Source organism: Platichthys flesus, chromosome 2, assembly GCF_949316205.1.
Source record: "Platichthys flesus chromosome 2, fPlaFle2.1, whole genome shotgun sequence".
NCBI classification, from domain to species: domain Eukaryota; kingdom Metazoa; phylum Chordata; class Actinopteri; order Pleuronectiformes; family Pleuronectidae; genus Platichthys; species Platichthys flesus.
Genome location: NC_084946.1, coordinates 4,548,740 through 4,564,502, shown reverse-complemented (window position 1 = coordinate 4,564,502; position 15,763 = coordinate 4,548,740). Strand labels below are relative to the sequence as shown.

The 15,763-nt window shown below is 41.0% G+C and overlaps 1 protein-coding gene across 1 annotated transcript; it reads left to right on the top strand.

The window, feature by feature from the left end:
* Positions 1-3,975: 3,975 nt before the first annotated feature.
* Positions 3,976-15,750, top strand: mfsd4aa (major facilitator superfamily domain containing 4Aa). Its single transcript, XM_062394644.1, has 10 exons — positions 3,976-4,298; positions 5,906-6,104; positions 6,686-6,940; positions 7,801-7,930; positions 8,019-8,134; positions 9,515-9,688; positions 11,891-12,038; positions 13,648-13,718; positions 14,122-14,242; positions 15,056-15,750. The coding sequence occupies exons 1-10, from the start codon at positions 4,066-4,068 to the stop codon at positions 15,106-15,108; spliced, it is 1,500 nt and encodes a 499-aa protein (XP_062250628.1). The 5' UTR covers positions 3,976-4,065; the 3' UTR covers positions 15,109-15,750.
* The last annotated feature ends 13 nt before the right edge of the window (positions 15,751-15,763 follow it).

Below are 15,763 nucleotides of genomic sequence, written 5' to 3'. Positions count from 1 at the left end.
TATGCCCTTGATAATGAAGTGATCTTCAGTAAGAAAGTGATGGGGGCATGTTGCTGAGCTACACTTCTTTCCTAACTCTGCTTCCATCTGCTCACTCCGCATCCAGCACTGCTGAGTTACTGCAGACAAGGAAATGCTGAGGGGAGGCGTTCCAGTGCCAATGACACGCTTAGGGTTGGGGCCACATAAATGACCTGTGGGGTCTGATCAAGGTTGTCTAATTAATTAACAGTGCAATATGAAAGAGATATAGACAGTTTGTGTGGAGCGCAATAGTGGCTTCCTATCACCATCATACTTCCAGTTGCTAAGTTGTTCTGTGCTTTGATATCGGCAGACCTATTGATAAGAAGTTGCGTATAAAAATGGCACCATAATTTATTTACTTATTTCTCGATTTTAAATTACACCGACCAAATCTTTTTTTTACAATTTGGTTTAGTAAGATAAATGGTGACAGACTGTTTCCTTTGTAAATAATGATGATTCCATCCTCAATAGGTATGAGACATGCTTCTTCGAGGCTCCAGATGTGTTAAGTGTAGAACAACAGGACTTGATTTAGATTTTAGAAGACATGTTGCCTTTCATCTTCCTTAATTGTGACTGTTTTGTTGGCAGTATGTCTGAAACAAACTCATTCATTACTGTTGTGTCATATAACATCATCTGAAAAGTGCCAAATTTGTGGTGGCTAATAAGTCTGCTGTCAAAGAGATGGGCTAAATGAGGTAAACACGTGGAGATAATGGAGGACAGGCTCTCCTCAAAGGTCATGGTGCTGCACTTGAAAAAAAAGGAAAGAAGTTGTGTGAAGAATGAGAAAACAGAGTTTGAGAGAGGGAACAGTTTTTTTTAGACTATCGGAAAATAACCAAAATTATTTGAGATGGCGTAGAATAATCCTATAAGAACTAAAACTGAGGTGTACTGAACCCTTGCCAAGTATTAAATCACTGTTGGATTGTACGCACATTGAAAACTGTTGCCACTCAGAGATGTGCGAGCATGCCCAGAAAAATGCAGATGGTTTAGAAAAGGAGTGGAGGATGCCATGTATGTCCAACTAGAGCAAGAGAGGGCAGATGGATGGTTCAAGAATCCTTCCAAGGCAGTTGAAGATCCATTTATACCTTTATTTATGAGACTGTAAAAACACTTGCAAGACTGCCCTTTGACATGAAGTGTCTAATAGGGCCAGGTTATCAGGAACAAATATTATATTTGAGAATATTTTTTTCTGTAACATATTATCTGATCATATCAGAGGCCAAAAGGGTTCAAAGTTTTGGTAAATGACCGCAGAACAAACATGGGATGATGAGATGAACAGCATTGATAGAGGCGAGGTGTGATGAATGGTTGAAGTATGGAGATAACATACATTTGCAGACTGCTTCTTGACAGCCTCTCTTCCTAGGAGTGCTGTGGACATATGGGTGCAAATCTATTATCAGTTTCTCAAATCAAGAAATAGTTGAGAGCATTTAAACAATATAGTATGAAAGAGAAGTTCCAACCCCGCTAACGTTCCCACTTTCCCACTAAAATTGTTATTGGAACCCCCTCATCTTTCCCAAAACAGATTTTGGCAGGTTACATCAAACAGTTTCCTTGCAAATATACAAAACTCTGAAATTACAGGATTTCCAACCTGACTCATGCCTCCAAAATTCCAAGCATTGTGGTCTGCGGTCTGTTGAATTGCTAGGGATGATTTGCACTCCTGACACTATCACTTCTTCCAAGGCATAGCTGTTTTAAAAGTAAGAGTAAGAGTTTAAGAACCACCACATCCTGGTTCCCCTGCTTTAGTCTTCTAGAGAACCCTTCCTGTGTACTGCTGTGGAGACTTCCACAGTGCTCAAGAATATAATGTAGGTAATGCAAGTGTGTACACATTATTTGTTATGGACAGTTTACACACACAGAGGAGATGCACAAACTTTCCCAACAGCTTGATAACTTTTACATGTCTCAAGGACGATCGTACGAACGACCCTATGAGGTTTGAATCCTTGACTCAACCATCCCTCGGACCTGAGGAAGCCGTTTAGATTAGAGGCAAAACGTCTTTAAGAAATTTGCAGCAACTTGACAGCAGTCAGCTATGATTAGGCATTCCAGGATTATTTGTTTAACAAAATGTAAAGAGGTTACCAAGCAGGGGCAAAAATTATGATATTTGAGATTGTCCAGGCAAGCCAGCGATAGAGAAGCTAATAATCAGGAGCCCCTTTTACACATCCTCTTTAAAGCAGAAATGTTCCACCTTCTATCTGGAAGTGGAGGTTGACACTGAATGTAATCTTTATAAAGCTGAAAGCAGGCATTCTGGGAACATGTCCTCTGAATACAGAACACTATCTAATCCAGGGTGGCAGTATGTCGGCTTTATTTGCTTCAGTGTAAGGAAGCATGTAGTGAGGGATGTTTTAACAGCAATATAGTGGGATCTTTGTACCAAAGGGGCCAGGGAGTTGTTGGTTTGAGCCTCAAAAGGAGGGTGTGTTCAGGGGCCTTAAACCAAGCGCTGAACCCCAAAAGCAATCCAGCGGCATGTGCAGGTCGGGCTGTGTTATGTTTGCTTGTGTGAAGAGACAAATTCCAATAAGAGTGTTAAAGGGTTGCTGAAAGTTTTCCTACCTCTAAACATGAATGACGCTGATGGAAGAATAATGTTGTGACCCTCCAACCCTCTGATCACCTGTTAGTCAGCTCAAGTAAAGGTGGTGGGAACAAGAAGAGGGGAATTCAGGGCAAAGCTCCAGGGATTTCAGAGAGACGCTCTGTGGATTGTTACACTTCCGAACCTCCCCTTTCTTCCCTCAGTGGCAGAAGTATTACTTTGTGTTATAGTTGTGGTAAATGAAGCTATTTTAAATACTGTAATGACAAAGAAATAATATATATGTATTTTAACAGCTGTTTTCATCTTTCTCAGTGAGTTTTATGCTGTAATAAAAAAACAATAGAGCCCTGTATTTAAAATGAAATAAAAAAAAAACAGATTATGTCTAAATGTTTTATAAAAGATAAGTTTAGATTTTGTATAAGATGTGATATTTTGTGTGTTTTGTCTACACTGTTCTAAAATGATAAATTGAATGTACTGTGACTGCCAACAGGCATACAATTGATGAATAATTGATTAATTAATCAATATATAAGCTATTAAAACTCTCGAACACTCACCCGTTCAAAGTCTTCTTCTTTCATAGTTCATTTTAACATTATGAGAGGATATGATATACATGTTGGAGGATACAGTGCATATGCGAATGTACAATAACTTGGAGCAACAGAAGATGGTGCTATTGGACAACTGCATTTTAATCACCAGACGTCGTTTACTTTGAAAGATAGATAGTTGCTACAACCAAAGTAACTCAACTGAATTTGTTTCATTCCATTTTGTTGCAAGACTTTATTTTCAAAAGATAATCAATACATAAAACCGTTTCTGTATTTCATGTTACTATTCAAATTAATTAAGTTAATAAAATAAGAACCAAAGCACATGTGAATAAGATGATTATGAATGAAACTTTTTATGATTACATATGCTAAAAAAAAAAAATTTGAGTGCTGGGAAAGGGAACAAGGTCACAAGGATTTTATACATGGCCTTCAATACATAATAGCTTTATTAATATTAAAAATATATATCATATTCTCTATATCAAAATGTTCGTGTTAAAAAGTATGAGACAAAGATTGATGTGTAAATGTATCTTATGTCAGGTACTCATGTTACTGCCCTAAACCAAACGTCCTTTTTGTGTGCAAGCAGTTTCCAGTAGCATTTCAAGTTATTATTATTATTATATTGATTTATTTGTCTGATTTATATCACATCTCTCAGAGAGAAACAGACTCCCGTCCAAAGCAGGGCGGGACCTTGGGGACATCAACCAATCAGCGCCACCACCATGTCAACAGTAGATAACCGGCACGCCTGGCAAATGTGTTTAAGTGATTGTTTACTTTCTCCGCTGATACTTCCTTTGGACTCAGTGTAGACGCGTGGCCGTGAGGCTGTGTGCAGCTCGTCTCAGGACCGACATGAAGCTGCTGGACGAGCGCATCTGCTCGCTGTTCAAGCGTCACTGGAGGCAGACTCTCACCTACTGGAGCGTGTTCTTCAGCTTCGGCCTGTGCATCGCCTTCCTGGGGCCCACCATCCTGGACCTGCGGTGTCAGACCCAGTCCACCCTGCAGCAGATCACCTGGGTCTTCTTCTCCCAGCAGCTCTTCCTGCTGGTGGGCTCCGGCGTGGGAGGACTCTTCAAGAAAACGTGAGTGTGGTTAGGGGGACGTGATGGGAGTGATCCACACCATGTTGTTTTCTATCATAAAGTCATGGTGAACATGGCAAAAGGTACAAAAAGAAATAAATTCGCAACAACTCTAATATAATGACTGTTTCTATATTTAAACCTGAGTATGGACAGGACTGATAACGTTGTCTGTTCAACTCCCACATTAAAAAGCTAGCTTAATGATCAGATGTCTATCAACTAACTGCAAGGAGTTATACGGCTAATGATAAGGAGTGCCGGAGGCAGGTTAACGTTTGTAATAACTGTAAAATATTTCAATGTTGTTGAAACAGGAGCTTTACTGACCTCTAAAAATGTGTCAGACTGGGGTGTTGGTCTTCAAGGCCTTTTGCCTTGTATACAAAATTTGCTTTTATAACTTTTCAACCCCTTAGTATCGGTTAGTATCTGAATTTAAAAGTGTACCCTCACGCTTTGTCAGATTTGCCTCCATTCAGGACATCCAGGTCACGTCCTCACAAATATGAGGAATGTGAATTTAATTCAATTTGATCTTGACTGCCTTGAGTCGACAGTCCTGCCATTGAGGCTGAATAATTTAAGTGACTGATAAAGTGTCCGGATGTTGAACATTTCATTGACCACATCATCCTTCATTGAGACTTTCGCTAGACTGAATTCTTGATTTGACTGGCAAATACTTAACATTCAAAGTACAGACGGTTGTTTCCGGTCTGTGCTGAACCTCACACTGAGCAGCCACTCAACCGCGACTCAACCGTGACCTGAGGTGTAAATGTGAGTGTGTGAGGTGGATGATTAGAGTGCTGTTTAAAAAAAACTTTATTTCACAGAAGGGTTCTTCTTCGTGTATCATATTCAAATCCCTGCTCAAATCTTAGTAACTTAGTAGCTAATGACAGTTATAGAATAGTTGATTAAGTGCAGGGGCGTTGCAACACAAGGGGCACATCATCTTCTTCTTCTTCATCATCTTCTTCGTCTAGACCCTGACCAAACAGTTTTTCTGTGCAATGCAGTGACAAGAATTAAACTTCTGGTTGTTGGCGCGTAAATATCCATGAACGTTTATGTAGCTATTGTTTTTTTAAATCTTGGGAAAGAACTTTGGTAAAGACAGCAAGGAGAGAGATTACAGAAAGATTACCTAACATTGAAAACATTACATAAAACCTCAGCGTTCATCATGTTCACATGCTTACCGAGGATTTTTATCCTGTGATGATTACGGACTAATCTGTATTGCAAGCCGTCATCACAGGCTGAACAGTCTTGTGAGCAAACTAAAAGTTATGTAGGACAAGGTTAAAGTTGGCAAGTTGGCAGGAAAGAATGGGGAATACAAGGTGAAGATAACGTGTCTATACTGGGTATATACAAGTTAGAGCAGTAGCAGAGCATCAAGGTGACTTCACTGCAATAACAAGATAAAGCCTGAAATCACTCTGGCCTGGGCTGAGTCACTTAAATAACAACAAGGTTATAATATGATGACTATGGGGTCATTTAAAAATAATTATTATATATTTGCAATGAATCTGTTGTTATTCTCTATAGACTTAACATGAAGATTAAAGCTGTGGCTGTTGTTTCTTCTCCAGACTACTGTCCTCCCTGGCTGCTCTCTTGTCCTCAACGCTCATCATCTCGATTGTGTTTGCCATCATACCGTTATGTCACCACGTGGTGCTGTTGGCCATCACCATGGCGCTTGCTGGCAAAGCCATGGGGGTGATTGACACCATCGCCAACCGACAGCTGGTGAAGCTGTATCAGAAGGACTCGGCCGTCTTCCTGCAGGTCAGAGGAGGAGGGGGAGGGGAGAGGACGGGTGTGAACGTCTGTGTGTTTGTGTCTGTTCTTGGTTTATTTTCATGAGTTGAGGCTGAAGATGGCATGCTGACTGTATTGTATTCGGACCAATACAAAATTAAGCCCTTGTGCACACACACATGTAAATATACCACTAGAATTGTGACAGCAGGGACAGGCAGTGCAATATAACATAAAATACTTTTACTACTAAAAATAAACATAGGGTTCTTCGTTCTTCAATATAACAATGACGAGCAAGCCTCAACACACATTTGATGACTTCAACATCTTAAATTAGGCACTGACTTGTTGACGTCACACCAAAGGGAATGAATAGGAGTGAGAAGATGTAAAGGGAACTCTCTGCCTCCAAGTTAAATCCACTGACGCTTTGCCTCTGTGTACAGATTAAATTTTGCTAAACCGATTCTTCACACGATAATGCATGGTTACTTTTTATATCATGACTTTGAAAAGTTGGACAAATTTAATATTAACTGTGGAAGGTGCAAACCTTTGGGCAGCCCTCTAAGTCAATCCTTGGATCTTGGCATCTCCTTCCACAGGCTTTGCATTTCTTCATTGGCCTGGGAGCACTGGTCAGTCCCCTGGTGGCTGACCCATTCCTGGCAGATGACAACTGTGTTCATGCGACCAACTGGACCCCCAACTCGTCCTCCTCGTCGGACCTTGAGCACCTCCGCAGCAGCCTCTCTGGCCATGCAACAACACTGCACAACATCTCCCAGTATCCTCTGTACACTGAGGGTGTCGTCGTCACCAGGGTGTCTTATGCTTTCTGGATCATGGCTCTTATCAATGTGAGTTCAGGACACTAATACATGAGACACATGAGTGATGTTGACTAGGAGTTATATAAGATGCTCACCATCGGATTCTTTCTAAAATATTGACTCAATGGTCTACTGCTTTTTTAATAGGATGATGAAAGGGACTTAGGTTGAGCCGGTTGAAACCGTGTGATTTGCCTAAGAGGAAAGATAACACATAAGGTCCAGAGTCTGTTCTACCAGGGCTGTCAGTTTTTCCCCAAATCTACTTTGAACAAATTTGCCATTACACACAATTTGTTTGGATAAAAATTGCGTGTACCTCACACACGCAATCAGACAAGGTTGAACACTTGACCATGCTCCATTCGTCTGTGGTGCCTCCTCTGCTGCTGCAGGTGAACCGGTGAACACACAGAGTTACAGGTTACAGAGAGGACAAACAGCCTCACCTTCGATCATTACATTTCCATCTACAGTCTAGAGTGCCTCTAAGGCACGGGCAAATTAAAATTGTGAAGAATGAAGTAAAAGTTGATCTTGGTTAACTTGCTGAAGTCAAATGCGGAAGAAAGTGAAGAATGTTGTCAGTGAGCTCTTTTCCCACGATGCTTTGCAGTTTTACAGCAACATGCTATGTACTGGTTCTGCAGTAGGCATGTGTCGATTATACAGTAATAATGCTATAAAAACAGAAACCTGTTACAGTGTGCAAGTCTCCAGAGACCGACCTGTGCTATTCTTTTTGAACTGGAGCTGCTCCAAGCAGAGAGCAGGATGAGACCAAGTGGACTCAACTAGTATGAGAGGAGGTTCACGAACGGAATCAACTGACAGGAAGTGGTGACTGTTCAGTTAGTCAACAAGAGATTCCTTGTGTGTTCTGCCAGCTCCCTGTGCCTGCAGTAGTGCTTGCTCTTATGTACCACGAGAGATTGCTGCCGTGCTTCAACAAGGGTCCACGTCTGCTGGATAAGGAGTCGCTGCCTGACACGAGTCCCACCCAGGAAAGTGGCCAAGGTAATGGATAGATGTATTTGTGTGTGTGTGCTTGTCGCCAAGCTATTCAAATGAAGTGACAAATCTCTTTATATCCCTATTCCTCCAGGACACTTGAGCTGGTGTGGTTGCTGCAACCCTGCCACACTCCGGGGCCGCCCTACTACTTTCTTCATCCTACATGCTCTAGGCGGAGCCATCCTCTTCATCACCGATGGGATCATAGTCAGTGTTCCCTCCAACATAACACATATTGGATATTCAACACATGAAACGTCTGTGCCAGGATGTCTCAAACTGTGAGGCTGTAGGGGGATGCATGGGAACTGTGAGACATGAGGATAGAACTTTATTTATCCACACATCAGGGAAATACACTTGTTACAGCAGGAAGGACAGAATGAGGCTCTAAAATCTTAATCTAAAATAAAAAATGGATGATTTGTACGACACACAGGGTGATTAGTACCTGGCAAGTAAAGAATCTTTTGTACATAAGAGTGAGACAGTTTTACATAAAATAAACTTAAAAGTACTGCAAAATAGTACAATCAATTATGCAAAAGAAAAAACTGTGCAAGATATTGTAACTAAACATGAAGGATCTGTGGAAGGGTTCTTTTTTAACCGCAGGTCAAGCAGTCCGCTGCTGAATGAGCTGCTAAGGGCTCCCACGGTATGATGTAGGGGGGAGAGGTGTTGTCCATGATTGAATTTAACTTTGCATCCTCCTCTCACCCACCTCCTTAGTGGGATCAAGAGGGCAGTCCAAGACCGACCGGTCCTTAATAGTGTCCTGTACCCTCCAAAGGACCTCAGTCTCCTGGCTCTATGACTGTGTCATCAGAGAATGTCTAGATATGACAGCTGTCTGTGTTCTGTCCCAAGTCTGATGTAAATATGGCAAACAGGAAAGCAGAAAGCACTGTCCCTTGAGAGGCTCATGTGCTGCAAACTGCTACATCTGACACACAGTCAAAAAGCCTCACATACTGGGGTCTGTCGGTGAGGTATTTGATGGTCCATGCAGCCAGATGGCAGTCCACTCCAGCACCTTCCTGCAGTGATGGCTGGATTGTGTTGAAAGCACTGGAGAATTCAAAGCACATAAGTCTCACAGTGCTGCCGGTGTTCTCCAGGTGCTCAAGGGATATGTGAAGGAGTTAGATGATGCGTCATCCACACCAATGCCTGGCCGATACGCAAACTGTAGGGGGTCCAGCTCAGTGCTCACCAGAGGGCGTAGGTGCTGGAGTATAATCCTTTTCATGGATTTATTCAGGTGAGAGGTCAAGGCTACCGGCCTGAAGTTGGGGTGGAAGCTGGAAGTGGGGGGTGGAAGCTGGAAGCCAGAACATCAGTTCCACCCTCACCTGCCGGAAAGACTGCATTTAGGTTGAGGCACAGAGTCGTGTTTGGGTGAAGCTTGAAAGAGGCAGGAGATGACACAAAATGTTTGCTGCAGAATTTATACTTTTGTTTGCATCAACCAACAGAATGTTGCTTTTCTTTGAGTTGATTTTGGCTTCGACCCTTATCAACTAGGGTTCCTGAATCATTTTGTTGACCTCTCTGTGTAAATTATCTGTGTTTCTTGGCATGCAGGGCTCATACGCTGGTTTCATCTACACCTATGCCATCTCCTCTCCTCTGCTGATGGGCCATAAGACTGCTGGCTATCTGAACAGTGTATTTTGGGCCTCCATCACAGCAGGAAGACTGGCTTTCATCTACCTGTCCTACAAATACAAAGCACCCACGCTGCTCACCTTCAGTCTGGTATGAATGCACATCGAAAAGACAAATCCCACTTAAAGTCTAGACTGGAAATTACAGTCCAGTGAGAAAAAAGATCAACACGCAGACATCAAACATAACTCAAACTATTCAAATAATTAATTATTTCCTAAGTACAGTAAGTATATTGTAAAATAGCAAGAACTGAAGACCAAACTAAACTGCTTTGACATCTTCAGCCCTCTAAGGACCCAGTCACACCTATTGGTAACATTTGTTTTAGATCCAAGCCCAAGTGCAGCTCTATGGCTTTGTCTAGAGTAATATATTTTTTGTTTCAATGTGCTAATTTTACTAAATTCACACCTGGCATCCACACAAATCGAGAGATTTCGAGAGATTTCGAGACCTTGACAACACAACAACCTGATTGGGTCTTTTTAAAATGAGCTTTGCTTATTTCACTGTCTGTAAAAACTCTACTTCATTGTCAGTCCAAGCAAGACAAATGTCCTAGTTACTTTACATAATTTTAAGTATGCTGAGGAGACAATCTGCTTCCTGTTTACACTGACCTAGTGGCACATTAAATCCCAAAACAAATTGGCCATTTTGCTATGGTTTCTGGGCTGAAACTCTCCTGACAACGTCAGATACAGGCTAGTTAACTATGTTTAAAGTTTTTATGTAAAATAACTTGTTGACTGATTATTATATTATTTTATTAAGCTCTATGACACCATTAGATAATTTATACTGAGGTAGTTGTGCAAGCAGCAGGTTGAGCTAGAGCAAAATTCGTTTTAAACTGTGTTATATACAGAGCTTGTTTTTCTCTTTGATTTGTGTTGAGATGTTGGATCATTAAAGCATTAGAGAGCTTAAAAGCAACTCGGATATTTGAAAAATCGAAATCGCTTTTTCAGAAGTAGAAAATGTTCTAAACCACTTGTTTAGTCTGAAAAAACATGTGTAATATTTCTCAATTTAAAAATAAAGTAAATCTGTCAAAGAATTGTAAAGTATTGGAGATTTACAGTATTTGTGACATTGTATAGTGTAAACTCTCCAGCCGGCAGAAGAGAAGTAGTCATATTCAGTGAAGGAAATAAGTATTTGATCCCTTGCCGATTTAGTAAGTTTGCCCTCTGACTAAGAAATGAACAGTCTATAATTGTAATGGTAGATTTATTGTAAAAGTGAGAGACAGAATATATATATATATATATCCAGAAAATCACAATATATAAAAGTTATAAATTGATTTGCATTTGATTATGTGAAATAAGTATTTGATCCCCTAGCAAAACCTGACTTACTACTTGCTGGAGAAACTGTTGTTGGCAAGCATAGAGGTCAGATGTCTCTTGTAGCTGATCACCAGGTTTGCGCACATCTCAGGAGGGATTTTGGTCTGGTAAAATAGCCACCAGTCTGGCTCCTGCTTTTGGGAGCTTGTGGGTTCAGATAACTAGTACACATAGTAATTCAGTTCTTGTGATATTGTTCAAAGTTTTGGTATTATCGTTGCTAAAACAGTTTCTGTGTTGTGCACTGCAATAGCCTCCTTACCTTAGGTTTAGCCTCTTGAAATAATTCAATTTCAAGATCGTTAGCCTGAAGATCTAAAGGTCCTCGGTCCATTCCTTGGTTTCTACAGCCAACCAGATGTCTTTTTCAATTTCAAGCGATACAAACATTTCAGAAGTGCTTTCAAGTTTTGGGATATATTTGCTAAAAAGTTTCTGTGTTTTGCACAGTCTAGCCTCAGTTCAGTTGGGAAAATGGAAGGACCCTGATTCAACCTTGGACTTTGATAGATGATGAGCTCTCCATACATATGACATTGTTGTCTAGGGTTGTGAGTATTCAAACAGAATGTCAAAAAACTTACTCACTTAACTTACTAAAATATTGATTGGCACTGTGTAGTCTCCATAACTACAGTTTAGCATGCCAAAATAGTTCAGTTGGTTGAACATTACACTCCAATGGTTAAACTTCAGGTCTCAGCAGATGCTAGACTGTGATTCAACCTGAAGTTATTCTGTCTTTATGATGTGAAAGCTCTCTTCATTCATGTGGGTTTCCTCAGACCCCATATAGCAGGTATCTTAGGGAAACTCACCTTCCCCTCTTCACCTCTTTGGTGACACTATGAACTCAGGTTTTGGCAGATTTTGTTGACTCAGTCTTTTTGTTCATGGTCATTGGCTCACTCTCGTCTGTCTGTTCATCTTGCAGGTGGGAGTCATACTGGTACAGTGCCTGTTGATGATCTTCTACACAAGCTGTGTGTTTCTCTTCATCTGTACTTGTGTGTTGGGACTGTGCATCAGCAGCGTGTTTCCCTCCATGCTTGCTTTTACAGAGGACATCATGGACTACAAAGGTAAAAAAGAACACATACACAAGTTTGGACGCACAACATAACACCCAACATCATTATCAATTTTGTAGGTTAGAAACCTCTTAAGCAGTGGTCGCCAACCAGTCGATCGCGATCTACCGGTTGATCTCCCAGTCTTCACTGTGGATATCCCCAAACTCACTGGCTGTCGTCGGGCAGAAGATTAGATTTGTGTCGGTTGTCTGTTGGTCACACGCATTGTGTGTGCGCTACTGGTGGTGGAGTTGCAGGTTTATCTCCTGCATTTCCTTCAAGAACAAGTCGGTTTATGGACTAAAGTAAATGGCAGGACTCTACGGTATGAAGATGTGCATCTTTTGGTCTGTCGAAAAAAATCAAAGCCCCGTTTGAACAAATGGGTGGATTTAGTAAGTGAAACGCTGGAGTGCTTTTGCTTGAAATGGGTTCGGAAAGGGTTGTAAATACATTTGTGTTATAGACAGTTAAACATCTTGGTTCACAGCAGAATAAACAGAGAACCCTGAGTTTTATTGTTTATCTGATGAATTATTTCACAAACAAATAGTTGCAGTGCTTTCTGTATGCCTTTTTTAAATAAAAGCACTCCAGCGTTTCTTTTGATGGAATCCGTTCCCTTGTTTAAAAAGGTTTTTTTATTGTGAAAAATTTTCCAGAGCGGAAGATGCACGGCTTCATTCTGTGTTGTACTGGTATTAATTTGAGTACAAGGGACTTGAGTACCCTAACCCTAACCCTAACCCTTTATACAAGGCAATAATCATATTTGTGGCCATATTCAAATCAAACCCTCTTTGCAAAGCCATTGTGCTCCTCTGTAAAACATGATGTGGACCTGAGAAGCTACATATTGTGCATTGTAAATATGAATCGATATTAATTTTTATATTGTGCATTGAATAGAAAAAGTTGCACAACAGCCTCTCTTTGTGTATATTTATTTCTTGTACATTCAGCCTTCACCAGAAATTGCTAAAAATAATAAATATTACCCTCCTAAGAGGGTGGTAGATCATGGCTTACGGTTGGAAGTTAAAAGTGATCTTGCGCTTGAAAAGGTTGGTGACCACGGCTCTAAAGGAAGGTTCCCAGGAGGCATCCTGACTAGATGCCTGGAGCAGCACTACATGTCAGAGCTTCCTCCTGATGCCTGAACTCCACACCCCAACCTCGAGGCTGAGCCCAGCCACCCACCGGTGAAAACTAATTCCGGCTGCTTTTGTTAGCAACCTCATTCTTTCAGTCACTACCCAGAGCTCGTGACCACATGTGAGGATCAGAACGTAAATTAACCGGTTAATTCAAGGCTGCATTACTGTTAAGAACCGGTACAGTTCCTGCCTCACTAGTGACGCTGCGCCGACCCGCCTGTCCATCTCGCCCTAAGGTACTTAGACTCCTTTACTTGGGGCATCAACTCACCCCAATCCATCATCTGATTATTTCGTTTGATTACATTACACTTTTATGTATTTGGGTGTTATTTCATTTTTTGAAATATGAAATAATTTTTTTTATTATTTGATCATTTATGTTGTATTTCCTTATTATTTAACGGTGACTACGTGTTTTTCAGTCCTCTTTAACCCAACCCACTTTGTTTCTCACCCAGGTTGTGTCACAACCGTCCTTGTGACCAGCGCCAGCACAGGAGAGATGATGCTGCAGTTGATCGTAGGATCGGTAAGAAGTCTCTAACGGGTCTTTGTGAACACAATCCTATCGTTCTAAGTAATGATAACATCAACACAGTGCTTCCTCATTACTTTGGAACAGGTTTTTATGCCACTAATGCATATTTGATACCAACAAATAGAGTGTATGGAAAAACAAATTATCCAGAATTAAATATTTACTCAAAGGCGTGTGATTTGTTCTACTGATCGTGTGTGTGTGTGTGTGTGTGTGTGTGTGTGTGTGTGTGTGTGTGTGTGTGTGTGTGTGTGTGTGTGTGTGTGTGTGTGTGTGTGTGTGTGTGTGTGTGTGTGTGTGTGTGTGTGTGTGTGTGTGTGTGTGTGTGTGTGTGTGTGTGTGTGTGTGTGTGTGTGTGTGTGTGCACGCGCGCGCATGTACCTTCTCACTTCAGATGATCCAAAGTCACGGCAGCTACGCTTTCCTGTTGTGTGGTACAATATCCTCCATCATCGGCTTCTGCCTTTTCCTGCTGCTCATCTATGTCCAGTCCATCTACAGAAACCGCAGCCCAGGTACACACACACCTGAGGACGGAAACTCCGACAACTCTCTGGACTTTGTTTGAGAATACAATTTCAAACAAAGAGTTAAGGTTTTATAAGCTGTACATTTAGAGTTTAAACATTTTATTTTTCTGAAATGTTGTGATAATGACCACGGAGATTGTCCAGAGCAGGTTGAACTGAAGCTCTTTAAGGTCTCTGGTTTGATCCTCAATAACATTTTGGTAGCAGAGGGCTGCTAGGTCATGTTCGTCAATGGGGACACTGTGAACCAAACACATATGCTGCAAATCATCTTATCATCCCAACAGTCAAATTTCCAAAATAGAAGCTAAGATTGTGAAAAATATTGCCACAATCGCACAATAGAGCACATACCACTGCCAAGGTCCCTTTGAATGATGAGGGCGCTGCAAAATATGCCAGATTTTTTTCATCAAGCTCCATCAAGACTGGAAAACTTAACAGGACAAAAGCTGCCAAACTAATATGTCCATACTGGATTCAAGTAAACACTCAGTCATGGTGTTTTGATAGTACAGCTGTACATACCTCTGATCCAAAGTGACTGCTTCTTCTTATTTGTTATCGGACCACCTAGCAGTCACTGTGTCTTGGTGCTGACTGTAGGTTTTCTAATCAGAAACTCTTCTATACAGTAGCAGTAGCAGTAGACATGAATGTGCATGGCTAAGACCGGGCGTAGTTTTGTTGGTGCAACCAGCCTCAGGATGTTTGGCTTGTGGTTGAACTGCAGCAGCATCAGCCTGCATGATGTCAGTATTCAAATAATCAACACATCAACATGTTTTTTTTGGTCAGAATCATCTGCAAACATGAACATGAAAGAGAAGCCACCGACAGAAGGCTCGTGATCTGAGGCTCCGTCCGGGACCAGGGGACACAGTGTGGAGAACAGTCTCAGGGAAACTGGCATCCCTCCAGAACCAATACGCAGAACTGCAGCCTGTCCTCCTCCAGCTCAACACTTTTGAAACTAGAGATAGAGAATTCTACTTTCAAGCCAGATGATCAAAAAGCAGCTCTATGAATGTGCAATAGCTGAATTCACTTTAATGTTTATTAACTTTTAAGTGTGAATGAAATGTGGAGGTTAACGTTTTCTTACTGTTAAAACATGACTTGTGTCAGTCTGGGTTAACAGCAGTGTCATGGGTGCTTGGTGGTGAACTGTAGCAGTCAGACTTTATTTATTATAATGCCATTTCAAAATGATGTAATTTATACATTATGACGCCAAATCATTCATCTAAATAATGAATGTACAATCTTACGATATGATAAAACCCATATCTATATAAGCTTCAGGTTGTGTCTGGAGTCCTACAGGATGTAGAGAAACCTAAAAAAATATGCATTTTTGTACCAGGAATTACATGATTTTTTCACTTACCTTACCTTACTTATCATATGAATGAATCATTTTCTGATCATCATAAACTTTAGATTGACTGTTTCCAGGAATTGTGTTTTTGGGATCTATTTTTCTTGATCAATCTGCTCAAAATA

Bases quoted from the DNA above. Each gene is read 5' to 3' on its own strand.
- mfsd4aa (XM_062394644.1), top strand. From the start codon at position 4,066: ATGAAGCTGCTGGACGAGCGCATCTGCTCGCTGTTCAAGCGTCACTGG. The intron at 6,941-7,800 runs GTGAGTTCAGGA...GTGTTCTGCCAG, and splicing joins GGATCATGGCTCTTATCAAT to CTCCCTGTGCCTGCAGTAGT. The intron at 7,931-8,018 runs GTAATGGATAGA...CTATTCCTCCAG, and splicing joins CACCCAGGAAAGTGGCCAAG to GACACTTGAGCTGGTGTGGT.